At 39.0% G+C, this 25,863-nt stretch overlaps 1 protein-coding gene across 2 annotated transcripts in view; it reads right to left on the reverse strand.

The window, feature by feature from the left end:
• The window catches only part of LOC131669858 (bone morphogenetic protein receptor type-2), a 29,716-nt gene extending 4,347 nt beyond the window's left edge, over window positions 1-25,369 (reverse strand). The window contains exons 1-12 of one of the 2 annotated variants that reach the window (XM_058945046.1): window positions 25,187-25,369; window positions 25,049-25,123; window positions 24,737-24,940; window positions 24,564-24,666; window positions 24,338-24,502; window positions 23,829-24,065; window positions 23,597-23,752; window positions 23,346-23,528; window positions 23,103-23,272; window positions 22,389-22,584; window positions 21,699-21,899; window positions 21,191-21,394 (exon numbers count right to left, since the gene is read on the reverse strand). In XM_058945046.1, coding sequence (XP_058801029.1) covers window positions 21,191-21,394; window positions 21,699-21,899; window positions 22,389-22,584; window positions 23,103-23,272; window positions 23,346-23,528; window positions 23,597-23,752; window positions 23,829-24,065; window positions 24,338-24,502; window positions 24,564-24,666; window positions 24,737-24,889 — 1,768 coding nt within the window. In that variant the 5' untranslated portion in view covers window positions 24,890-24,940; window positions 25,049-25,123; window positions 25,187-25,369. Of the gene's footprint in view, window positions 1-21,190; window positions 21,395-21,698; window positions 21,900-22,388; window positions 22,585-23,102; window positions 23,273-23,345; window positions 23,529-23,596; window positions 23,753-23,828; window positions 24,066-24,307; window positions 24,503-24,563; window positions 24,667-24,736; window positions 24,941-25,048; window positions 25,124-25,186 lie in introns of both variants that reach the window. The other variant, XM_058945045.1, reaches the window with a different exon arrangement.
• Window positions 25,370-25,863: the final 494 nt, after the last annotated feature.

Consider the following 25,863-nt stretch of genomic DNA (forward strand, 5'->3'; position numbering starts at 1 on the left):
ATCGCTACTCTAAAGTAAAGTACTCTCGTCTTCCACAGGAAGACCCGGACGAAAAGAAGAACAAAGAATCATCGACATGGAAACAAAGTATTTCCAAATTTTCGAGCAATACTAAAAATTTTCCTGGACAAAAAGGCTATCAGCAGTTCAATAACGAAAAGAAGAAATAATCATATTTATACATGTCATCATTGTACACCACCTCAACTAATAAATAAACATTTTTTTGTCTAAATTCTATGTTGTATAAATTTTTTTTTGTTGATAAAAAAATACAAAATTTATTATAAAAAAGATGAACTGCTGCTGCTGCTGCTGCTGCTGCTGTCATCGTCAGAGTCAGCGAAGAATTTAGCTTTTTTTTTTGTTGGATGGTTTAATAAAAAATAAAAGAATATTTTTTTGTATCAATTGAAACAAAATTTTTTTATTGATAAAAAATATATCTTATTCTACATGTTCTTAAAAAAAAAATACATATTATTCTACAAAGTATTTACTTAAAAACAAAATCACTATAGAAATCCTTCAACGACTTCATCGCTCTCTTCCCAATCCATACAACAGCCATCAATATAAAACTTTTTCATTATTTTAACGTTTTGATGTGCACATGTCGTTACGTATTTGCCGTTATGATTAGGGCACACGGTAACTGATTTTAATTTTTCGAAAGGCGAATAGCCCCAATCATTCAAATCGAAAACTTTGAGGCCATATCGTTCTAACCACTCTTTTTTCAAATCTCCAGAAACGAAAATTTTTGTGGCATCTTTGAGTGTATCCGTGATGATGAATTTATGCTCTTCGTATTTATAATCGCCAGAGTTCCATGTTAATCCATGATAGTAGAGTTCTAACCAGAGATTTTCTCGCTTATATTTCTCCGTTAGCCTTCGCCATGGAAAGGGAGGTTTGAACAAGCGTACGAGCGGTTCTTCGTTGTAGTTTAGTGGGAGTATCGCTAACTCTTTCACGGCATAAGTTTTGCCAGGCATCATGAAGCCTTGCATATCCACTACGTACTCCATTGCGATAGAAAGCTACTACTGAGCTGCTTAAGGAAAGAGTCAATTCTTTAATACCCCCCCCCCCCCCCCTCCTAAATAAGTTTCTTCACATCTCCATTTATCGGATTATACTGAACGATGCGATCGTGTAGAATAAGACAATACGCTGTAGTTCCTTCGGGAATATTTTCTCTGGTTTCGAACTCCAAGCGCACATCTACTGGAGCAGTCTTTAATGATTCGTTTTGTTTCGAACAGTCAATCACTACGAGTGGCATGTAATTTTTATATTCGAGTTTTTTGAGCATCGGTTCGGCATCCTTACCGTAGTATACGTTTTGAAAATTGGCATACATATCGTACAACATTGCGTACTGGTTCTTACTGAAATCAATGTTGAGATTACCGTATGGATAGCACTGAGAGTTGAGGTACAGTTTTACATTTCTGATGTTACAATGATCAAATATACTAGCGTTAGAGTTTGGTTCATTTTTTCGATTGATTTGGAAGGCTAAGATGACGTAGCGTGGTTTCTCCAACTGATTTGTCGTTTTAACTGTCCAGACGTGATTTGTGTTTGCAGGCAGCGCTGGATATTCGTACAGTTCCCAACTACGAAAACTCATTGAAATACTTCGTTCGCTTTTTAGAAAGTCGAGTAGACGTATTTTCTTTGCATTCGATGCAGTCACATAGGGCATAAGCCATTCGAGACGTGTTACATTAATCTTGAATTCTTCGTAAGCTTCAACGTTGGCCACGGTCTTCTTCGTTTGATAAACTGCATTTAAATCAGTACTCGATCTTACGAGAATTAATTCATGTTTCATATTCACTAGCACTTTGCGATAGTCCTCAGCGAATCCAAGTATGAAGCTCAGAGGAATCAAAATGTCAAAGTCGCCATTCGCATTAGTTATTTTACGGTCCTCTTGTTCTAAGGTATTTATCCATCCGGCATTTTCCGCAATCAAGGTTTGACTTGGAGTGAGAGATAACCAGTTCTTCATAACGGTCGTGAGACCAACGTTCTTACATTTATCTATTTCTATAGCATTCAGCTCATACCTAATTTCTTCAAACATGTGACAAATGGCATTATTAACAAAATCAGTATTCGTTAACAAAGTGTTATTGTTGCTGCGTAATCGTCCACAAATGTGTAACGAGCTGCGAGATGGTAAAAGGCACAAGTCTTGATGTTGAATTGATATACGAATCTCGTCACTATTTTTGAACGATGAATTGGTGTAAGGTTGATGAGCGTGGATCTCGTAATGAGCCAAAGATTCATCGAAGACGACAGGTGACTGTATTTCGAGAATGTTCTCCATTGTTTCGTTGAAAGCAGCAGCAAAAAGAAAATATTAGGCAATTTATTTTCCACCTGGAACTACTCTTAACCCAAGACTTTTTAGGAACTTTATGCTTTGACGTGTTAAAGCTTTCGCTTTCCGATGACGATTGATGACTGGAGTTCGTCGTGTTGACGTTTTCAATTTCAGTCGACGACTGATGATGGGTTTGCATTTTTCAATGCTTATATAGTCCCTACCACTCTTTGAATCGTAAACAATTCCCATTATACGCTTTTGAGGTGTAATCTGATGGTTATGACTTCACCGCGAAAATTAATTAAATTTCCGTCTTGATCGACGATGCGTAATTGTAAATAATCTATAGACTTTTTCGTAACTGGAAGATAAATCACGCGAGAGGGAATTTCAATAATTTTATATCCAGGCGGTACTGCTGGAAAAAATTCGTGAATATCGTGAACGGTGTTTCCGTTCAAGTAAGCTCCAGCGGTTATATTACACTCGACTCTCACAGCGTTCACTCTGAGAATACTGACGGGAAGATCAGAGTTGTGAGAAACGTTTGCCTCTAATGTACGTTGTGAAAAACCCAACAATCGTCCGATAGAATTCTGCGGACGAAAATCGATAGGTTCGGAACACTTGATTGTACAATGTAAGGTGTTGTTGTTTGGTTTCAAACTAAATATTATATTATTATTATTATCAGTACGGAGAGGCTGCACAGCTTTGCGAAGAAATTTATCAATGTCGTCGATCTCGTAGGTCCCGACAGGTATGTCGATAATTTGATTTGCGACGTAAAATTTATTATTATGTACGTCGATATTAGGTATCGAGTTGAACGTTAGAAACTCGACTAAGCCCAACTTGTAATGTTTATGCTGTGATAGTTCGATTGGTGGGAAATAGTGCGCTTCCAACAGTGAAGAATTACCCGAGAGTGTCAGAGTTAACGAATCCTCCATGACTGTGTGAACATGACTACCGATATTTTCACGTTGCCTTTACTTTTATACCCTCGCACAAAAACTGTAAGCAAAGATGACCGCATACGTGAGAATTGAAATCTTGATATCTTTTCGTATTATATTTGATCTCAATATCGCCAAGATACATCATTAAATCAATAGGTGGTCTAAGATCTCCAAAGCTATCGAAATATGTGACGTTTTTTCCGATTTTGCGATAAGCCACCCAGTGCGTTCCTGCTCCTTCGACGCCGTCAAGATTGACTATAGCTGATTCGTGATAATATGGTCCAGAACTCGGTAAGTCATTTCTCATGAAGACTCCGCGAAAATTTGGTATACTCAAAACTTTTGCATACTTCATCAAGTCGGCATTTGTGAGGGCTCTATCTGGTAAATTTATTTCGAACTTTTTTTTTTTTTCAAACCTGATCCCAGATAAGGTTTGAGATAAAGTCCATACCCTTTTTTATAAGGTTTGAGATACAGACCTTTTCCCAGAGTAATGGTCTCCATCGTTTTGTTGTGTCTCTTGTTCTCTTCCAATTGCTGTTTTGCAGACTTTGCATCGTTCACGGCTTTTGCGATTCCCGCGGCGCCACCAGCTAGAGCGCCAGTTGCACTCAAGCCTGCAAAAAGTGGTATGAGGAAGGGCAAAGCTCCACCCATCTTAGTTGATATTGGCAGAATTCGTGGAACATTGATGTTTGCTTTTCCACCAGCTTTTTTAACGGTTGTACGAGCTTTTTTCAAAGCAGAACCAATGACTTTGCGCGCACATTTACCCTTGGACCATTTGAATGTGGCCGCTTTGATCACGCTTTTCAAATTAACTAACTTTTTCGTTTTCTTGCGTCCTTTCGTCTTGGTTTTCTTTCTTCTCTTCGCGAGACCCATACCAAACTTTGATTTTAATTTCATGGCGTTAGATATAGCGTAAGCAGCTGCTTTCTCATCAAAACTAGAATCCTTAGCGAAGACTCTTTTGATCGCTTTTTCAGCTAAAATTTTGTCTGCGATATTTCTAGCCTGGATATTTTCTCGATTTTTCGAGTACGCTATATCGTGTTGCTTGCAAGCTGCGTCGAGAGGATTGATTCCTGGATCGCCGCGAGCTAAACGTGTCTGTAACTTAGTTCCTGGTCCGCAATATTGATAGCCTGGAATATGGAGTTCAAACGGAAGTTTATTAATGATATTATTGACGAATCCTCGTCCTTTCTTTGCTCTTTGACGTTTGCATATGATCATCCCTCGACCAAGTCCAACACACGACTAACGTTTTAAACTATAAAAACAGGTATATATATAGCCATGTGGTCAGTTATCGTTCGAACTCTGTCTCGTGAGTATGAATTTCAAGAAACAAACTGTGAAACTTCCCGTAGAAAATTTTGACGTTATCGTGCGGGAGGATAAGCAACCAAAGCGTCATGGAGATTTACTGCCGAATAGCATCAGAGCTATTTTTTGTGGTCCGTCCAACTGTGGCAAGACCAACAGTCTTTTGGCGCTTATCACTCACCCCAATGGCGTTAGATTCGAAAATGTTTACGTGTACTCGAAATCGCTCGATCAGCCAAAGTATAAATTATTGGAAGAGATGTTAAAGCCGATAGACGGAGTGAAGTATTTTCCGTTCAAGGAGCACGAATCCGTGATAGATCCCGAGCATGCATTGCCTAATTCAATTATGATATTCGACGACATCGCCTGTGAGAAACAGGACAATGTACGCGCTTTCTTTTGTATGGGCAGACATAGGAGCGTCGACTGTTTCTATCTCTCGCAAACGTACGCGCGTATTCCTAAGCATCTCGTGAGAGATAACGTCAATTTATTAGCAATTTTTCGACAAGACGAAGCAAATATGAAACATATATACGACGATCATGTGAATTCAGATATGACGTACAATCAATTTAAAGAACTTTGTGCAAAATGCTGGTTGGATGATAAATATGGGTTTTTAGTGATCGACAAAGACAGTACTATAAATTGTGGAAGATATCGAAAGGGCTTTGATTGTTTTGTTATAAATATATCACGATAGTAATGCGGTACACAGTCTCTCGATGATCGTCGAAGCGTTAACATGGCTGATCATCAAAGGGAAAAACATGTGCTTTCTCAACTCGTAAAAGCGCAAGACGCGATAAGACGAAAATATAGTTTATTGAAGCATAACCGAGAGTATACCGACGAAGTCTTGAATAAGACATTCAAACCAATAGTCGATCCTCTTAAAGTCATAATAAGTGAGAAGGAACAAAAAAAAAATCTTCCCCCCGAAACTCCCGTTACAGTTATTAAAAAGCCGAAATTTCTAAACAAAAAAAAATTAAAATACGAAATCAATTCGGCTGATAATGTCGACAAGTACGAAACCGCTCAGTCTAGTGGCGGAGATAGCGATGCTACTGTCACGCACAATACTACACAATTTTATAACAGTTTATCCGACGAACCGAGCGAGGATGAGCATTTAGCTGGCGACAAGTACACGAATGCATTGGATAAAAGTGATTCGAATTTTGTGGACTTGATTTATGGAGTACGTAAAGAACGAAATGGATCATACACGCTTGGTAAATCTACGGTGATTTTTGACAAAGATAACGTAGACGTCGATGATTTCAAGTATCCAAAAACACAGGGTTTGATGGAGTTACTGGTTGCAAAGCAACCTGATCAAAGTTTAATCACTTCCAATGATCTCAAGAGCTACAAAGAAATCTTGGAGATATCTAATATTCATAGGAAGAAAAATAATCCAAACGAGGCTATACGAGCGCACAATAGTAATAAATTCAATAACATAATTGGTCCGTTATTTGGTTTGACTAAAAAAAATACAAAAGGAGGCGAGGGGCTGCTACAGACGACTGATACGTCTTTGCCTACCTACAAGATTGCTCGAAACAATACTTCTATGGATTACATATACTGGGATGATCCGAATGAGCTCGTTGATCGTCTTCGATTGTTATTGGCTGAGCAATCAGCTGGTAACAATAATCACATCAACGAAATTCATTCGATAATCGAAGAATTACGCGAGGGTGGATATATATATACTAAGAGCACACCTATCGTTCGAGCATTATCAAAATGAACGTCGACGTATTCGGACGTAAATATAAAGAGCAAGGAGTTCACGGTCTTCGCGGTCCGCCCGGTATTGGGTTCAAGCTCACGAGCGAGTACCATTACGATCTAGAGAATAAAAGATTGGAAAATCTTGCTCCTCCGCGGAAGGCTAAAGATGCTATAAATTGGGAAACTGCGGAAAACATTGTTCAGATGGCAATCAAATCTACGAGAGACGTGATCGCACGATTAAGGAGTGATCTTGAGGATTTGGATGCAATTATCAAAGAGGAATTACCACGAATAAAGTCAAGTGTTGAAAATTTAGAAAACAGTCGATTAGATGGAAGCGGTGGTGGAGGAGTTGCACAAACCAACGAGACGTAATTATCCAAGACGAAAGTACGACGTTCGAGGTATCGATGAGACGTGGCAAGCCGATCTCGTCGATATGCAGGCCTATTCTAGACAAAATCGCGGCTATAATTGGCTTCTCACGATAATTGATAATTTTTCCAAGCACGCGTGGACTGTGCCAGTGAAAAGGAAAACCGGTCGCGAAGTGACAGCGGCCATGAAATCTATTTTAGCGAAAGGTAGACGGCCAAAGAATCTTCATACGGATAGAGGCAAGGAATTCTACAATACAGATTTTCAAGCTCTCGTGAAAAAATATAATATCAATCTGTATTCTACCAATAGTTCGCTCAAAGCTTCGATATGCGAACGATTTAATCGCACGTTGAAGAACGCTATGTGGAAAAAGTTTAGTCTCCGTGGGAACTACAAATGGTTCGACGTACTACCGGAGCTCACAGCTGCTTACAACAATCGCAAACACAAAACTATTGGTATAAAACCTATCCAAGTTACAGCGGCGAATCAAGCTCAAGTATTAAAAAAATTTATACAATACGCGGGAAGAAGAAAGCCAAAGTTCAAAGTTGGCGACAAAGTCAGAGTGAGCAAAGCGAAGCAAGTATTTGAAAAGGGATATACACCAAATTGGTCAACGGAAATATTTACAATTGTGCGCGTGGCACCAACAAATCCAACTACTTATCATTTGAAAGATTATCAAAATAAGCCTATCCTAGGTGGCTTCTACGAACAGGAACTTCAGAAAACCAAATATCCCGACATCTATCTAGTGGAAAAGGTTATTAAGAGGCGTGGTAATCGAGTTTTCGTAAAGTGGTTAGGATTTGATGATTCGCACAATAGTTGGATAAATAGAACCGTATTGTAGAGAAAAAAAGAAAAACTATGTAGATTGAAGAATTAATAAATAAACACACACACACACATATTTTGATTTGAAAAAAAATATAAAGGAAGTTTATTCTCTTCTTTTTTTTCTTGTTATGCGTACATTGATATACATATATTTATGCAGTTGTAAATTCTATACAACCATTACCCTTATGGCTGAGAAATAATTTAAGTTTATTAGCGTAATCCGACATATCGTTGTACAGCTTTTCATTCACGATCAGCGCACTCGATACCTTGTTTGGTAGAAACAGCTGAAACTCCTCGTTCACTTCGGCTACGATTTTTGCACCGTATCGTGTTTCAACTTGTTTGAGTCTGGTGATCATATACTTGGATTCTGTGTCCAATTCACGAATCTTCATAGTGGGTTTGAATTGATTACAAGCTAAATTATTCAGCTGCGCGAGATCCATCTGTAGAAAAAAACAATGATATCTAAACTCAGTCGACTTGAAACAAAACACACACACACACACACACACACACACACACACACACACACACACACACACACACACACACACACACACACACACACACACAAAATCACAATTACCTCGTGTAATTTTTTTATTTTTTTCTAATTTTATCGACGAACCGAGCTTCCAGTAACTTTCTTTTTCTCGGTGCAAGTTGACTAAGAATGAAATTCGAAGACTGCTGCTCGCTACTCGTCGTCGTCGTCAACGTTGCTGGTAACTTTGTCTCGATGAGAATGAGCTGCGAAGCCTCGGGCGTCGATTGATATAACCCGTCCCCCACTCCGCTCTTTTTCGGCGACGGCGGCTCGACAGCGGCGGCGGCGGCGGCCGGCGGCTCGACGGCGGCGGTCGGCGGCTCGACGGCGGCGGTCGGCGGCTCGACGGCGGCGGTCGGCGGCTCGACGGCGGCGGTCGGCGGCTCGACGGCGTCGGTCGGCGGCTCGACGGCGTCGGCCGGCGGCTCGACGGCGGCGGTGGCGGCTCGACGGCGGCGGTCGGCGGCTCGACGGCGTCGGTCGGCGGCAGCAGCGACCGTTGGCTCGACTGCGATCAATCCCAACGCCTCTATCCGCCCCTCCCTCTCCACCAACGGAATGCCGTAATGGCCCCAAGGAAGCGTATCGGTGGTTCCGGGCAGCAAGAAGCGTTTATCGTCGTGCGCGCTGAGCGCGATCTTTGTTTGTCTCTCGCTGTACAATTGATGATGACGCGATCTGATGAACTTTTGCTGTCGGCTCATAATCACATTTTCTCGGAGACATTTGACGTAGTCGGCGAACGTAATCGTGGTATTCAGCACCGAATTCTTGATCCCCTTTGCCTTCTTTATCGCATCTCTATTCCGAACTCTCACGCTGTACATTTTGCTTCTGAGTCCCACGAACTCGAGCATGAGCATTCCGGCGTTCTCGTCCTTCATCTTGCCGACCACCTTCTTATTGGCTCTGGGAATCGCGAAGCGATTCGGCTCTGGAAAATCCGACGTATCGAATTCGTGAATATCACGACGCATGACCTCGTACATGTCTACATTGGTGATCTCGTACACGAGACTGTCCGTGTCGGTGTACAGAAGCTTGCAACGCTCCTCGCCAATGGCGGCACCGAGCATGTAGTCGTAGTGGAATCGATACACGAGCGTCTTGGACAAGTCGAGAACAGCGAGACCTATGTAAATGGGTTTTCTCACGGTGATTTCCGTACGCAACAGTTGAATCGCCACCAGTTCGTCGTCGAAAATGTCGCTACTGTGGAAATTTGGTCGAGCTATCAGAGCCTCGGCACCGTATCGCCCCTCCCACTTGTTCACCAACTTCACGTCGATGTGTTTCTTCTCGTTTTCCATGGTCTTGCCGTACACCGCATTGTTGAACAGTTTGTACAGCATTTTTTCGAATTCGTTTGCCGCTCGCTTACGCAACTCGCTATTCAAATCGATGTACGTCTTGAGCCATGGGCTCTGCTTAAACTTTAAAACCCGATGTATCTTCGCGAGGTGCAAGCCATGCCCTATTGCTTGTTTCAGAGCTCTGTAGTGGATTACGTAACGCTCCTTATCATGGAGAGTCGTCATGAGCTTTTTCTGCTTGGATCCCGGAGCGGCTTTGTGCTCCGGACAAAATGGCATATCTCTGTGCGCATCGTGAATTTCTTCTGGATACTCCAAATCCACCTCGAGTATGTAACCGAAGGCTGAGTCATCGGGAATATCGAAGGAAAAGTTGGCGGTGGCGTCAATGTCGCACCATTCGAAATCACCGAGTGGAAGTGGCTCGGTCATACTCCAACCGTAAAGGTTATTGACGTCAAAATACATCAAATATTTGTCATCTTTCTGTGGATCGTAGTTGTCGTCGTCGTCGTCGTCGTCGTCGTCGTCCATGTATGGATTGTTCGCGGCAGCGTACCTATTACAACACTGGCTAACTCCACCGCGAATGCCGCGCTCGACAAACATGAGCATGTCGATATCCGTCAAGAGCTCCAACCTTACACCCGTATACTTCAACATGGCGTCCCAACTCAGTCCGGGCGTCGTATAGTAGTGGGCCGGATCCAAACGATACGCCGTTCGACACTTGGCTCTGAAATTTTCAAAAACTTCGGCCAACAAGAGAACGTCCGTCTTGAGATACAAATCCGAATAGTTGCCGAGATCGGCGATGTCGAACGTTCTCCAAACGTTCTCCGCGTGACTGTACTCTTCGTCGCTGATATCCGAATCGTACAGACTGCTGTAAAAATCTTGCTTTTGTGGAAGCGTCGTCGTCTCCTCGAGTTTTGTAAACGACGACACATAGTCATACGGAAATACACCTTTTCTCTTGAGTAGGGCAATCTGCGGCAGTGTGTATCCGTCATCATGCTGAAAATGTCGCTCTAGAATATCGTGTTTTTCCAAGTACGACGATAGTTTGTCGAGCGAGGACGCCATAAATCGAAACGAATCGACGAAACGCAGCTTTATATCGGTACCTTCACGTACTTCGTAAAAGATATGTATTTTTCCTTGGTTTGAGGAATGAGGCTCACTCGACCGGGAAATTCGTTCGCGATTTCCCGGATAAATAGATGCGCATCGTATCCGCTGAGATTGTGAAAAAAAACGGGTATAGTTCGCGATTCTTGATAAGCAATGTTACACGTGCTGTGAGCAGCTCCACGATACTTTCCCGTAAAGTGACAATGATCGCGAACTTTTCTGTCTTTTTTTTTTTTTTCATTCTCGACAAAAGGCCTATTACATATATGACATAGCGTAGCACGAAGAAAGCTAAGTGCCTCTTGAAACGTTAAATTTTCCATAGGCTGCGGGCTTCTGTACAACTCTTGCAGATACTTGGCCAAATCGTGAAGATTGCGAACGAACCACTTGGCCGGACCAACGTCATCGACGGTTTTCTGTCTGTAGCTTCGATAACGCGAAAGAGAGTCATCGTAGCTACACTTGACGAAAAAGCCAACGCTGTACGGTTTGTGACGTTGATAGATCCGCTCGTCGTTGGACACCGCTTCCAAGAGACTCTCAAAATCGGCGTACACGACGAACGGTACCGCGCACTCATTTTTAAAGTTTTCAAATTGTAAATATTTATCCTTGACACTGGGAAGCACAATTTTACACATATTCACATTTTTACAGTCGATCTCGTGCGTTTTCAATCTCTCTTCAGTTAGAAAATAGTGCAAGCAACGATCGCATATGTACGACTTACATTTGCGAAATGACAACTGTCGATACATCAATCGAGATAAGTCTTTTATCCAAACGTAGTGCACTTTGTATGGTATACCGGGACGTTCCATTTGCTGCTGCTGCTGCTGCTGCTTTTCGTTTACATCGATATAATAATTTTCCACTAGAAGAAGATTCACATGCCTGTCTTTTTTCTCATCGGTCAAATGTTGCGGCAACACATCGTAGGATCCATTATTCAAATTTAAAAAGTACACGTTCACTGAAACGTTGTTTTGCTTTTCAAATTTCACGATTTCTTTCGGGTGTACCGGAAATGATAGATTTTTGAAATTATATTTATCTTGATGTGCAGTATAGGCAGTGACACGGCATGCATTCCTTGCGACTGGATGTAACGCCGAAAGGATGGCCCATTTGAAGCATTCGTTATCGTTGTTCCGCACGTTCACACAGGCTTTCTTATTTTTAACAGGCTTGGGCAATTCAACGTAAGAACCAACTCTCATAGGATTGTACTTGCTGATATTTACGGTTAAGTTTAATATAACGCGAAGAGACCAGCCTGAGTCTTGCTCTTGAAATTCTTCCGTGCTCTTACTAATTGGTTGTAAAACGTTTTCGACGAACCACTCGTCTATGTCTGTGGTTAGGTATATCGGCGCCATCTTCGTATTGAAATGCTTCACATCGAGCTTTTCATCGCAATTATTCTTTTCGACTGCATACTCGGCATCCAGTACGGCATTAACTTTTAAAGAACTATGTTTCTCCAAGGTCTCCTTAATTTGAGCATGGAATAATGGTTTGGCATGCCTCAAAAACGCATTCAAATCCAGATGTTTCAGATTGGTTATCACACCAGTCTTTATTCTGCCTTTGAACGCACTATTGATGTCGTTCCAGTGAACTGTTGAGTCTTGAGCTGGATTAACAACAGCCGGTGTAGTGGTAGTAGTAGAAGTAGTAGTAGTAGTAGTAGTAGTAGTAGTAGTAGTAGTAGTAGTAGTAGTAGTAGTAGTACTAGCCGGTTCGAGACCTTCACCAACTACATCTAAAATAACGAGAGGTTCGTATATGGATTGTTCGCTATGTTTGCTCACCACAGGTTCGGCAGTCGATGAGGTGGCAATGGGGGGCTGTGCCAACAGCCTACTCTTGTATTCGTTTAGCAGATGTAAAACGCTTCTAATCATACACATAGCTGCTTGCAGCTTCTGTTTGCCAGACACGATCAAGCTAGGCGAACGAGAAAGCTCATCGGCTTTGCGCAAAGCCAATGAACCCAGTGTCAACCATCTTTCGATGTCTTCGACACTAGCATCACCTGCATTCGCCAGACGATGTGCGCGCAAGAGCAACAAAGCTGTGTTCTTGAAATACTCAGCCATGATGCTAGTTACTCAACTGAGCAGATTTGACAAATCCATCGCGTTATATTCATTACTCGTCAATGCTGATTGGTTGGAAAAAGTATAGAGGGGGGTGAACGATTGTGATTGATCGAAAAATTATAGTGGGGCATCAACAAGTGCAAGCTCAGTATAAAAAGACATTCATTCGTCTGTATTGACGCAGTCGTCGACGTCGATTCCTCAGTTACTACGATGGATTTTGTTGTAGACGTACAGGGCTTCAAAACTAGCTTAAACGAATTCGTATTCAAGGAGATTGCTGTTTGTCCTCTGGAAGAAGATCCAACTCCATCGGTGCTTCTGTTTAAACCACCTTACCCATGGGAGTGGTTATTAAAGAAAAATCAGTGTGAAAACCGGTGGTTAGCGAGAAATTTTCATGGTATTCCGTGGGAATCTGGCGATTTACCGTACGACGATCTTGGAAAAATAATCAAAAAAACACTTTTTGGAGCAACTATTTTTGTCAAAGGTCTTGAAAAAACAAAATGGCTGAGAAATTTGTTGACCAATGCACAGTAAGTGTCTTTTCGTCGCGTATCATCTTAAAGAGAAAAAAATGATATCTAATGATTTTTTTTACAGAACGACTGTGGTTAACGTTGAAGATTTGGGTTGTCCATCACTCAAGAATATTTCAAACGATAGCATTTCCGTATGCAGTAACCACAACGCGTATCTATCAAATCCACCGTGTGCCTTTAAAAACGCGCTGGCTATCAGTAGATGGATGCTCGCTCGCAAAAGTCGTGATATGTAATTTGATTTTTTTATATTTAAGTTTGAAAAATAAATTTTAAAAATTAACGTATCGATCAATCCTTGTTTTTACTCACTTATAATATATAAATTTTAGAAACAAAAAAATATAACATTAAAATACAAAAAAAATATTAGATTAAAAGAGAAAAAAAAAGTACACAAACATTTTTTAAAAATAATAGGAACTTTATTAAAACCAAACAAGAACAAATTTACGCAAAATAAGCACGAACGCGTTTGCTAATAGTTTGACGACATATTGGACAATCGTCAATTCTTGATGCACATTCCATGCATACAGTGATATGTCCACAAGGTAAAAAAAGTACAGCGATCCTAGCATCCAAACATATCTTACATCTGGTAATTTCAAGTTGACGCAAAATATTGCCTATATCTCGCTGAGACTTTTCAACCCTTTCGCGAATTTTATTCATTTTTTCATTTTGTTTATCGATACTCTTCTTATAACCGCGTACAAATTCTTCGCAAACAGATACCATACCAACAGTTGCATTTGCTATGGTTTTCGAAGCACATTTCTCCGTCAAATGTAAATCGGAAAAAAGCTTTGTAACAAGACTCTCAATCGATAACGATAACGCAGGCTCGTCTGTACTCGAAGGTAGGCTAGTTGTTGCGCACGCTGTTGCTGCCCGATACTCGAGCTTATACGGTCCACAAACATCTTTACTTTTTCTTCGAGGAGGAGGTACCGGTACGGGGCTCAATCCGATCGGCACATTGCCACAACTTCTGTTACGAATGAAAAGGCAGCCGCCATCCCAGCGCTTATGTTCCGTCATAGGGTCGTCACCTTCTTCCCAACGACAGATTTCCATACCACATTCAAAACAGCGTACTTGATCGATCTGCCCCGTATAATAAAAGCCGGCCGCAGCAAGATCTGCTGGTCGTACGTGTGCGCATGTCCATTGAGACGTGAAGCTATCCAGCCTCGCTTGCTCAAATCTGCACAAATAAAAAAATTTAAAAAAAAATATATAAAGTGTGTTCTATAAACAATAAAACAAATAATTACCTATAGTCAATCTTGTTGGAGCTCATTGTAGAATGTTCGTATAACCTTTCTTCTTTCACACTTTACACTAGTTTACTCTGGATGCGAATGCAACTGCTGATGAGATGCAGCTCATTTTTATAACGAACGATTGAGATTTCCCCTTCCATCCTCCATTAAAAAATTCCATACATGCCATACGTGCCATACATTCCATTCATTCCATACATGCCATACATTGCATAAAAAAATTCATTTAATTTTTATGAGTTATACATACACGTGCGCACGCGTATGCGTATGTAAAGCATACAACTTGTGGGGAATTGACTCAACGGCCTATGCGAGTGACGTCATTTAAAACTGTCGCATATACGCACTGATTTTTAATAACGATATTTTAATTATTTTTAATTGAGAAGAAATTACCTATCCTTTCTGTTGAATTTAATTGTTGACAATTTACATATAAATAATTAATTGTCTACATCTAATACGCTATAAGAAAAAATTAGTAATATTATTTATCGAATTTTTTCTCGTAATAATCTTTCGGTAATATTAAAACTGTCGCATATACGCACTGATTTTTAGAGACATTTTTTTTTTGTTGTTGTTATTTTTAATAACGATATTTTAATTATTTTTAATTATTTATCGAATTTTTTTTCTCGTAATAATCTTTCGGTAATAGATATACAGGAGAATCGAACCTAGCCTCCTTTGCATCTATACGACAGTGCTCTACCGTCTGAGTTATTGTCGCTCTTTCTAAAAATAGTGCATACTAACTGTATATTATTTTATGATTTAGGAAAAAAAAATTATCGTTTTTTTTTAGTATTATTTTGTACACTGAATTAAACGAACTATTTTTATTGTGTATATTTTTTAACTAATTAAAAAAATACTTACCTTATACTTACCTGCTCGTTTCGCTGAAAATTGGGGGGGGGGGGGGGGGGGGGGGGGTAAGAATAAAGAAAAACACAAGGTTGAATTTATTCGTAATTTCAAATTGTTATTGTTTTAGTACTTACCTTTGCGGCTACGATATATTTGCACATACGTTTGAATAGCACTTAAAAGTGCTGATTTTAAAAAAAAATTATATAAGTTTTTTTTATTAAACAAATAGTTAGTCTATGTTATATTTAACCATACGTTTGAATAGCACTGAAAAGTGCTGATTTATAAAAAAATAATATAAATTTTTTTTTATTGAAAATTTAGCACTGATATATTTGCACATACGTTTGAATAGCACTTAAAAGTGCTGATTTATAGAAAAATAATATAAATTTTTTTTATTGAAAATTTAGCACTGCAAAAAAAAGTGGCCCAGAAAAGGGAAAAAATACTTACCTTATACTTACCTGCTTGTTTCGCTGAAAATGGGAGGGGTGGGGGTAAGAATAAAGAAAAACACAAGGTTGAATTTATTCGTAATTTCAAATTGTTATTGTTTTAGTACTTACCTTTGCGGCTACGATATATTTGCACATACGTTTGAATAGCACTTAAAAGTGCTGATTTTTTAAAAAAATTATATAAGTTTTTTTATTAAACAAATAGTTAGTCTATGTTATATTTAACCATACGTTTGAATAGCACTGAAAAGTGCTGCTTTATAAAAAAATAATATAAATTTTTTTATTGAAAATTTAGCACTGAAAAGTGCTGTTTTAAATTGATCATGATATCGATTAACTGTCGGGATTGTACAGCTTCGTCAACTTGAAAAAAAAAAAAAAAAAAAGTGGCCCAGAAAAGGGCCGATCGTTCGTTCGCTGCAACTTGTCACTGCCAACGGCTTGCCACCACCTACTCTTCGTCCGTTGCGTGAGAAATAAAGAGCGTACGCGCTATCGCGATCCTATATTAATACACATTGGCGTCTCTTCTCCGCACTAATCACATTTTCATTAGCTACTCCCACCACTAATTATGATTGTCTTATGCGTGCGACAAAATCAGTGCTGTCGCGTATCTCGCATCCCTACTCCCAAATCTTCGACCAATGACCGAAACGCGGCTAGTGTTTCAAAAGATGAATAAAAATTCGAACGCCTTGCAACGATACGTCATTGTGATTTTTTTGTCGTGGAGTTGTGAAGTGTTTAGTAAAATGAGTGAAGAACGGGTGGAAAATTTGTTTTCCTTGGACGATGCGTCGTGGCAAGACGCACTTAATGAAGCGATCGAGGCGTTGGGCGAGGACATCGATCTTTCCGAAGATGAAGTCTTCGGATTGATCGGTTTACCGGTGCAAGAAGCAGCGGTGGACGAAGTCGTCGTCGAGCAGCCGCGAACACCTTCGCCGAGGAGGAGGAACGACGACGACGACATCCACGAAGCGGCAACCATTCGGATGCCGCTGACACCTCCACCTTCAATATTGTAAGTACATTTTTTTCATTCTCTTTTACCCTCTCTCTCTCATTCTGTTTTTTTATAATTAATACCATTATACTAATAAAATGTTATTAGTTATACATAAATTTTTTTAAAATAATAAGAGCATATATGTTCTTAAATTAAAAAAAAGAGGTTCTGTTCTTTTTTATACATAAATTTTTTTAAAAATAATAAGAGCATATATGTTCTTAAATTAAAAAAAGAGGTTCTGTTCTTTTTTTTTCTGTATACTAATAACACAATTATATATCTAATAATATTGTATTAATAAATTGATAAAATTTTATATAGATAATTTATCAATTTATTAATGTAAAAGTATTATTCGTTATATAATATGTATGTACGTGTGTATATGAGAGAGAGTATATACTCCAATTTTAAATTTAACATTCTTTTCTCTCGCGTACTTAAAATTTCTTATTTTGCGATGTCCGGTTTTCGTCGTCGTAGTCGCGTTATCGGCATAATATAAATATAAGTGTTTCCGATTACAGCACGCATCGGACAGCGCCACTCCAATTACCGCCACCGTCTCCATGCTCCCGATCATCTTCAACGGTGAATGTGTAAGTTGAATATTTATTATACAGATAGATATATGAAACGATTTTTTTTCAAAATAAAGAATCTTTTTTTTTTTTTTTTTTTTTTTTTTTTTTTTTTTTTTGCAGGTCTGATGACGACGACGACGACGTGGAGATGGTCTGCGAGGTGATTGTCTCGCGTCGACCACCACCACCACCACCATCACGACGCGTGACATGCGTCGACCTGGTGACGCCTCGAGGAGCACCCGTGATGATGATCGACATCACAACGCCACAACAGCCGCTCTTGGTGAACTTAGTTTCACCACCAGCGATACAAGAGACGTCCTGCCGCCAACGAGAACAGGTATGATTCTTTTTTTCTCTTTTCTTTTTTTTTAATCGGCAGTAGTATGTTCTAAGTTTTTTTTTCATTTTTTTTGTTGCAGGTCGGCGATCACAACAACACCATGCCAGTATGCGGGGGCTGGGAGTGCGCACACTGCGTCGCTGGTCGCTGCAGTCGGCAGCCGCAGTGGGTGGAATCACCACCGCAGCGCGGCAGCAGGCGGCACGTCGATCGGAACGGGCCGGTCAGACAGGTGGTGCGAAGATTATTCGCATCACGGTCGAGCAGTCCCGAAGATTCCCCCGCTGTGCGCCAGCCTTCTCGGTCGCCGTCGCCAGCTCCGTTGAGTAGGCAGCTTTCTAGATCGCCCGCGGAATTATCCACAACGGCGCTCATGCAGAGTCTCCGCATCGCGGGGAAAAAGCGCCTGCGCGTCACGGACGAAACCGTCGACGGCGCCCCGCGGTACAAAATAGCAAAATTTTTCACCGCCGACGACGACGACGGCGACGACGACGGCGACGACGGCGACGACGACGACGACGACGACGACGACGGCGACGACGGCGACGACGACGACGACGACGACGACGACGACGACAACGACGCCGACGGCGACGACGGCGACGACGACGACGACGACGACGACAACGACGCCGACGACGACGACGACGACGACGACGACGACGCCGACGACGACGACGCCGCCGATGATAATGATGATGGCGAAAACTAGGCGTTAGTTTTTTATACATTTTTGTACATTTTTTTGTATTTTTTTGTACATTTTTTGTATTTTTTGTAGATTTTTTATATTTTGTTATATAATAAATAATTATTAATAACAATGTCTTTTCTTATAAATAATTATTAATAATATATCTATATAATAAATATCTATTTATAACATTTATTAAAATTTATTGTATTAGCGCTTGGGCCCTCCCCAGCAGCAGCAGCAGCAGCCGCCGGCGCCGCCGCCCCCCCCCCCCCCCCCCACATATCAATCGCGTGTGTAGCCAGTATACACAATACGGTATTGCCCGTGGTAACAGTGGCTGTAGCTCTAGCGGTAGAGCATCGGCCTGCGGATCCGGAGGACGCGCGTTCGATCCCCCGATCCGTCCGTTTTTTTTCAGATAAATCTAAAAATTTTTAACACACGCGCGCACACGCGCGCACACACACACACACACACACACACACACACACACACACAATAAAACAATCAAAACGCGTAACACAGAACACGCGCGTAGTGCATAGGAATCAAATCAGTGGGAGAGGGGGAAATGCAGAGAACGCACGCCACATCAGATCAAGCCACATCAGATCAACTCAGTAGGGGAGGGGGAGTGCGTAGAACGCACCGGTATACGCCACATCAGATCAACTCAGTAGGGGAGGGGGGAGTGCGTAGAACGCACCGGTATACGCCACATCAGATCAACTCAGTAGGGGAGGGGGAGTGCGTAGAACGCATCGGTATAACTCAGTAGGAGGGGGGGGGGTGAATCGACAGTGCACGGGCCGATCGGGAGGGGGGGGGGGGATGAGGTGAATATGCACACACCTCAACTCACACGCTTCAACTCAGTGAGCTAGTACCCCTCTGAGTTGATGCCCCTCTAGTTTACCTACTAGTCTCATTTTTCAATATAACTATAAAATTTTGATGATATTTGTAAGATCACACAAAGATTTTCTAATTCTTTTGTTTTCTATATATTTTTAGTATTATTTTCGCATAAAGAGTTGTCTTTTACTCTATGTAAAATCATAATAATTAAAACTTTGTTTTCAAAACAAGTCATCTCACATTCATTAATTTTAATTAAAAATCATAATAATAAAAACTTATAAAAGAAATTTTAATTAAAAACGTAATTTTGAAAATTATTTTAATTGAAAAATTAAATGAAGTTTAAAAAATTATTGTTGATTTTACAAATAATTTGTCTGTTTTATTGCGAATGTAAAAAGGCTCTTACGTTACCGATAATTATTATTCTTATTCTCTTATTCTGGGAATAGCGAACGTTACTGATTTTTTAAAAGGAAATTTTACAGATCGTGGATTGCACCTACTATCTATAGAGTGTTTTAACCTTTAGACGGCCGGAAAACTCCGTTAGTGGTGCACCAGTAAATCTTTTTTAATTTTTGTATTTAGATTAAAATATTCGTTTTTCTAATATCATTACTCATTTTTAATACAATTCAAAGTAAATTTAATCGACCCCATCCCTTTTTAAAAACATAAAACAATACAAAAAGACATAAAATAAAACAAAAAAAAAAACGAAACAAAACTTGCCACAGTCGGTCCCAAGCCCGTGTTCAAAAGAGGAGGGTGTTTCAAAATCGTTCACGCATGGTAAAGCGGTAGTTTTTATCCTATTCTAACAGTTATTTTTAGATTTACTGTATTCTTGACCTCATATTTAGATTTAGCATTGAAAAATACATAGAAAACGTATATTTATATAATGAAAAAATGTTATGTACTATTTAATAATATTTTTTCGAATTTGAAATTTTTAACACGGGCATGGGCATTTCCCTTGCGGACCGGAAAGCCACTATAATGGCTCACCCCCTGATCGACACTGCCTATTATCAATCAATGATATAAGATAGTTTTTATACCAGTTTTCTAACGGCGATATGCTCCTTGAAATTCCGGTCGTCTAAAGGTTAATTTCAAAAAAATTCCATAAAGAATAGCAGGTAAACTACAGAAAGATAGAATAGAATTTGCACTATATGTAGCCACTATAACTCCGAAACTAATAGAATAAGAATCAAGATAGACTTCTAAAGGAATTATAATGGAGGGCAAGGATGTGAGAAAGACGCAGTCTTATTCTATTACTGAAAAAATATTTTGAATCAAGCATCAAACTCTTGAGAATGTAACAGTGACAGTTTGAATTATTATCTGAATTCTGCAGACAATAATGTTTAACTTAGTGATGCGGAATTTGACGATGTAAATATAAGAATTTTAACATAGAATTATTTTATTTCGAAAAATAGAAATATTAGATTATTATTTTTACTTGAGGTCACGACGTTCAAATCACTTCAAATATAAAATAAATCAAACGACTCAACGGCATCTGTCAATCTGATCAAAATAGTCATCAAAACGAGTGGTCGAAAAGATTTATTTTTTTAGTATTAGTTGATAAATGATCATCGAAGTTTAAAGTATTTAACGTTATTTTATGTATTCCCGGTGTAATAATAATAATCATCACGCATATTCAATAAACGCGTCGTACCTTACTTTAACGGCTTTGCCCGCGAAAAAAGCGTAGAACTATAATTAATTAAAAACACTTACCGCTATGCTCATGTGAGCTGCTTTCCGCTGGGGATAAAGTTACTAAATTGTCGACGGTCACGTCCTTGCTCTCCATCTGCACAACGTGATGATGGTGAGCGACGTCATGATGAGGCGCGTCGTTGTAAAGGCTATTTGTTGTCGAAGGCACAAGTCCACAATGGGAATTTATCATTGGACTTCCGTCCGTGAAATACATCGTTACTGAAAATAAATTTTTTTTATCAATGCATTGATTTTTTAATTTATTATCGTCAAGATTCATTAAGTATCAAATGCAAAATAATAATTGTATATTCTTGAAAAATCGTATTATTTGAATTAAATGAAATTAAAAAAATAATTTATACAGAATTATTGTAATTGAAAATGTTCGATTAATTTTTGGATGACTAATAAATTTCCTTAAAATTATCAAAGCAACAAATATTCGTGAAAGTTAATCATCGTAACCATTTTTGCAAATTTTACACCTAAATTTTATCATTTGATCTTAAAAATCGCTTACTTTGATGAGATTGAAGTTCCATCAATCGTTCCTCAATACATAACGCAGTGAGGCGAGCTTCCGCATCAGAATCCCAGCAATCTTCCATAGTTTCCCTAATCAAGCGTACACCCGGCTTATCGGCAACGTTACCTTCGAGCATGGGACGTGCTTTGTTACGGGATACTAGTACTTGCATTTGCTCGAACGTCGGATAGAGACCTATGAGTAAAAAAACAGCGAACATGACTTTACGTAACTTCATTGAAGAGAATTGAGATTAATTATTTATCAGACCGATAGAAATGTGAATGAATACTGAATGCGACTTGCGTGCTTTTAGTCGTGCGTGTCCAATGATTCGACATTTATCAGCTTGTCGTAGAGATATGTTAAATATTTTTTATGTTAGTCGAAATGTAAAAATGTGTTTGCAACACACAGTTTAAATTTTATCAATTTAGATTGTAAAAAATTATTATTTTTTTTCGTTTACAATGATTTACAAATCAATTATCGCGTGGAAGTTATGACTAATAGTTCAACTGAAACTGTTTTTATCGTGTTTAAATATAATAATGGATAACATGAATTAGATAATATTCACGTCTGATATTTCAGTATTATAATCATAATTTTATGTAGATCGATGCATTTTTCGTTTCATCAACCAAGACTCCTTGAAAAAATAAAATAAGACAAAATACTAACCAATTTCTTTCTCGAAAGGAAGTCTGTAAGGCGGCACTTCACTACCAGGAACATAGATATCGCTACATTGGGACACCAACTCCCAAAGTATCAAACCCATCGCGTATACATCGATTTGTTTTAACGAGCTCTCGCAATCACGTAGATTTACCGCACCTTCGAGTACTTCTGGCGCCATGTACAACAAAGTACCAACCTGTAATTATAAAATCATTATTTAATTATAGTGTAGTGATTAATCTCAAGATAAATGCTAAGTATTCTTTAAGAACATTTGCGATTTGATAACAATTTATTCGACATTTTTTCAAATGTAATAATGATTGTAAATATATTTATTATTATTTTCCGAAATAAAGATTTACAATGTTGAATGAAACTTAATAGGATAACATTTTCACAAATTCTAATGAAAAACTACAATTGCAATTCAATTTTCTCTATTAAAACTAGACAAAAACTAAAAGAAACTTCATTAAAATAATCTTAACGTGTTTTTTTTTAATCACGTGAACACATTCTAAATTAGATAGAAAATAACGTAATCATTTTCGTGTAAATTTCGTCGTGACGTTCAACACATTGATGATGCAAGAAAAATCAGTTTTTTCTCGTCGTCAACGAACTTTGAAATATTACAACACTCACGCATAAGAATGCGAAAAAAATTAGCCAATCAGCAACATAAAAATAAATAATCGTAAGTCAACGCACATCGTTGATCGATTTAGTTTCGGCATGCTGCTCCTCTCCGTTGGAAAAATACTTAGATCCTGAAATTTGTACCGCGAGTCCAAGATCGCAAATACAGCAGGTACCGTCAGCCTTGATTAAAATGTTACTCGAATTCATATCTCTGTGAGCCACACAAGGCTTAAATTTATCTGTAATAAAAAATTCATGAATTAACACTGAATTTCACTATTTTTCTTAGTTTAAGTTTTAATTTTCATTCACCTCCTTTGCGGTAATCCGTGTGTAAGTAAGCAAGCCCTTTGACTATCGATAACCCCATTTTAGAGAAAGCCATCCAATCGAATGTGTGGTAGCGTAGAAAATCTGTTAACGTACCACCTGGCGCGTAGGAGAATACTAAGAGATATTCCGTATTGCCGTCCATACTTACTCTTTCGTCAGATCCTATGGAAAGAAATTTAATGAATAACTTGCAAACATTTCATTGATGTTATAAACGACTAGTAAAATACCGTAATAATGTAGTAGTGATGAATGTTCCATAAAAGGCAACCTGTAGATGTCTCGTTCGTTCATAAAATAACTCTGATAATGACCTGGGAAAATTTTCACAGCTACCTCTTGATCACCCATGCTACCTTGCCATACTGAACCATATCTTCCTTCCCCTAAAAATTCAAATTATATATTCAATATTACTTTTGATTGAAAAAAGTAAAAATAAAACGAAATTGGAATACTTACCGACGATTGTTGAAAGTTTCAAATGATCAAAAGTGTAAGTACCAGTTTTAAGCCCATTACCCTCATTGTAGTTGTCATCATAGGGCAAAGATTTGCCCAGTCTCATCATAAGATTATTCTTGTACATAATGTAGATTAAAACTCCTACCGTCAGTGTAATTAGTAGAATGCATGCTAAGGTAGTTACTATTATGAGCATTAAATGTTCAGAATCTGGCTGTTCTAGGTATTCTGTCGCTGTATGAAACAAAAACAATACAATTAATAACTACTGACATTGAAAGAAATGAAGTAAAATATGAGAGAATTTAAATTTAAAAACAACAAATTTATCATCAGATGTTAAAACGTAATAAGTACAATATACAAACAAAAAAAATATATAACACATATAACAAAATGTAAATAATGTCAACTCAAACAAATAAATAAAAACTCTCTCAAAGAAATTAAACTAAAAAATAACAAATAAAATATACCTGTAACAATCACACTTAAATTACTCTTACTTGCTGGACTGGTTAATAGTAATTTATTCTCATAGGGATCGGTAACATTAACATTGCAATAATCTCCTTTGCAACAGCAAAACTTGCCATTAGTCAAAGCTTTAGTCCAACGATTACCTATGCATTCTGGATTCTCACAATCATGACCACCTTGATTCCAGCATCCTGTAATAAGTAAGATCATGAATAAGCAAATCTCAACAAATACTCAATTAGATAAACCTACCTTGAGAAAAAATATTAATTATAGTTCCATTTGACGTGTTCTCTTCTCTCCAGAAGGCATAGCAATAATCGTTACACTTCTCGAATTTGACATCATTGTTAGTCTGCAAACACAGACAAAATACTTATTAAATAGTCAGAACCACTTTAAAATTCTATTTTTAAAATTTTTACCTGATTGTGATTATTGATGTTGAAAGAATCTTCAATGCCATCAGCATCAGCATTGGACTGACTTTGGATATCTCTATTCCTGACAGCGCATATCTTGTCAGCAGCCACCAAGCCTGCACTGCAGACTACCAGGATGACTAAGATAAACTTCATACTGTTCCCACAAACAACTATTCGTTTTAAGCCATTAGGTTGAATATTCACCTAAAAAAAAACACACAATGTTAATCATCAATTTCTCATTATTCTAACCTCGCACATGCTGCGAATAATACATAAAATAGGGTCACTTGGTGTATTTTACACACTCACCTCTCTCTTCGGCTGTCTGGCTTGCTGGGCACTTGGATTTTTCTCGTAAACTCAACTCATTTCGCACTGCACACTCTGTAACACACACAAACGGAAATCATCACTCGATCTTAACTTAAAGTTGCTTAGAAAGCTTACACGCTGCGAGAGCAATAAGTCATGTCTTGCCGCTCAGTACGTCTATCTCTCTCTTTCTCGTTCTCTCTCTCTCTCTCTCTCTCTGCGAACAATCGATAAGACGCAGACCGCAAAAAAGCAGCAGAGCAGCAGCAGCAGCAGCCAGGCCAGACGCCCTTTTCCGCGAGTAGACGGTAGGCAGGCGACGAGACGGGGGCGTCTCAAAACAAAACGCTCGAGACTGCGCCGCACTCTCGCAGTCTCGTCTCGCTTCTCTCTCTCTCTCTCTCTCTCTCTCGCTGCTCTCTCACACCTACACGACTATAGTGTAGCAAGTGTGTGCGCAGACGTCTGGCGGATTTGGGGCCGGCGATAATTTTTCGACGGCTGGACTTTAAACCGCGAGCGCGATACGCGCACGCGCCTTCTTGTTTGTGTGTGTGTCTGCCTCTACGTTCATGTGTGTGTCGAGTTGTGTGTCACGTGATATGTACATATATACATTCGGTACATAATGCATATGAGTGTGAAATTTTTTTCGTTCTTTCATTTGAATGGCTAATTTGACAATGAAAATTTTTTTCTTATTTTCGCAGTTGGGACACAAGTGCGTTTGTGATTTATTCATGGGCAGTAATATTTACTCGACTGATTAAGCATAGTTGCAGACAGAGTATATATATGCATATACTAATTTG

This window comes from Phymastichus coffea, unplaced genomic scaffold, assembly GCF_024137745.1.
Source record: "Phymastichus coffea isolate CEN01 unplaced genomic scaffold, Cenicafe_Pcof_1.1 PCOF00098, whole genome shotgun sequence".
Classification (NCBI taxonomy): domain Eukaryota; kingdom Metazoa; phylum Arthropoda; class Insecta; order Hymenoptera; family Eulophidae; genus Phymastichus; species Phymastichus coffea.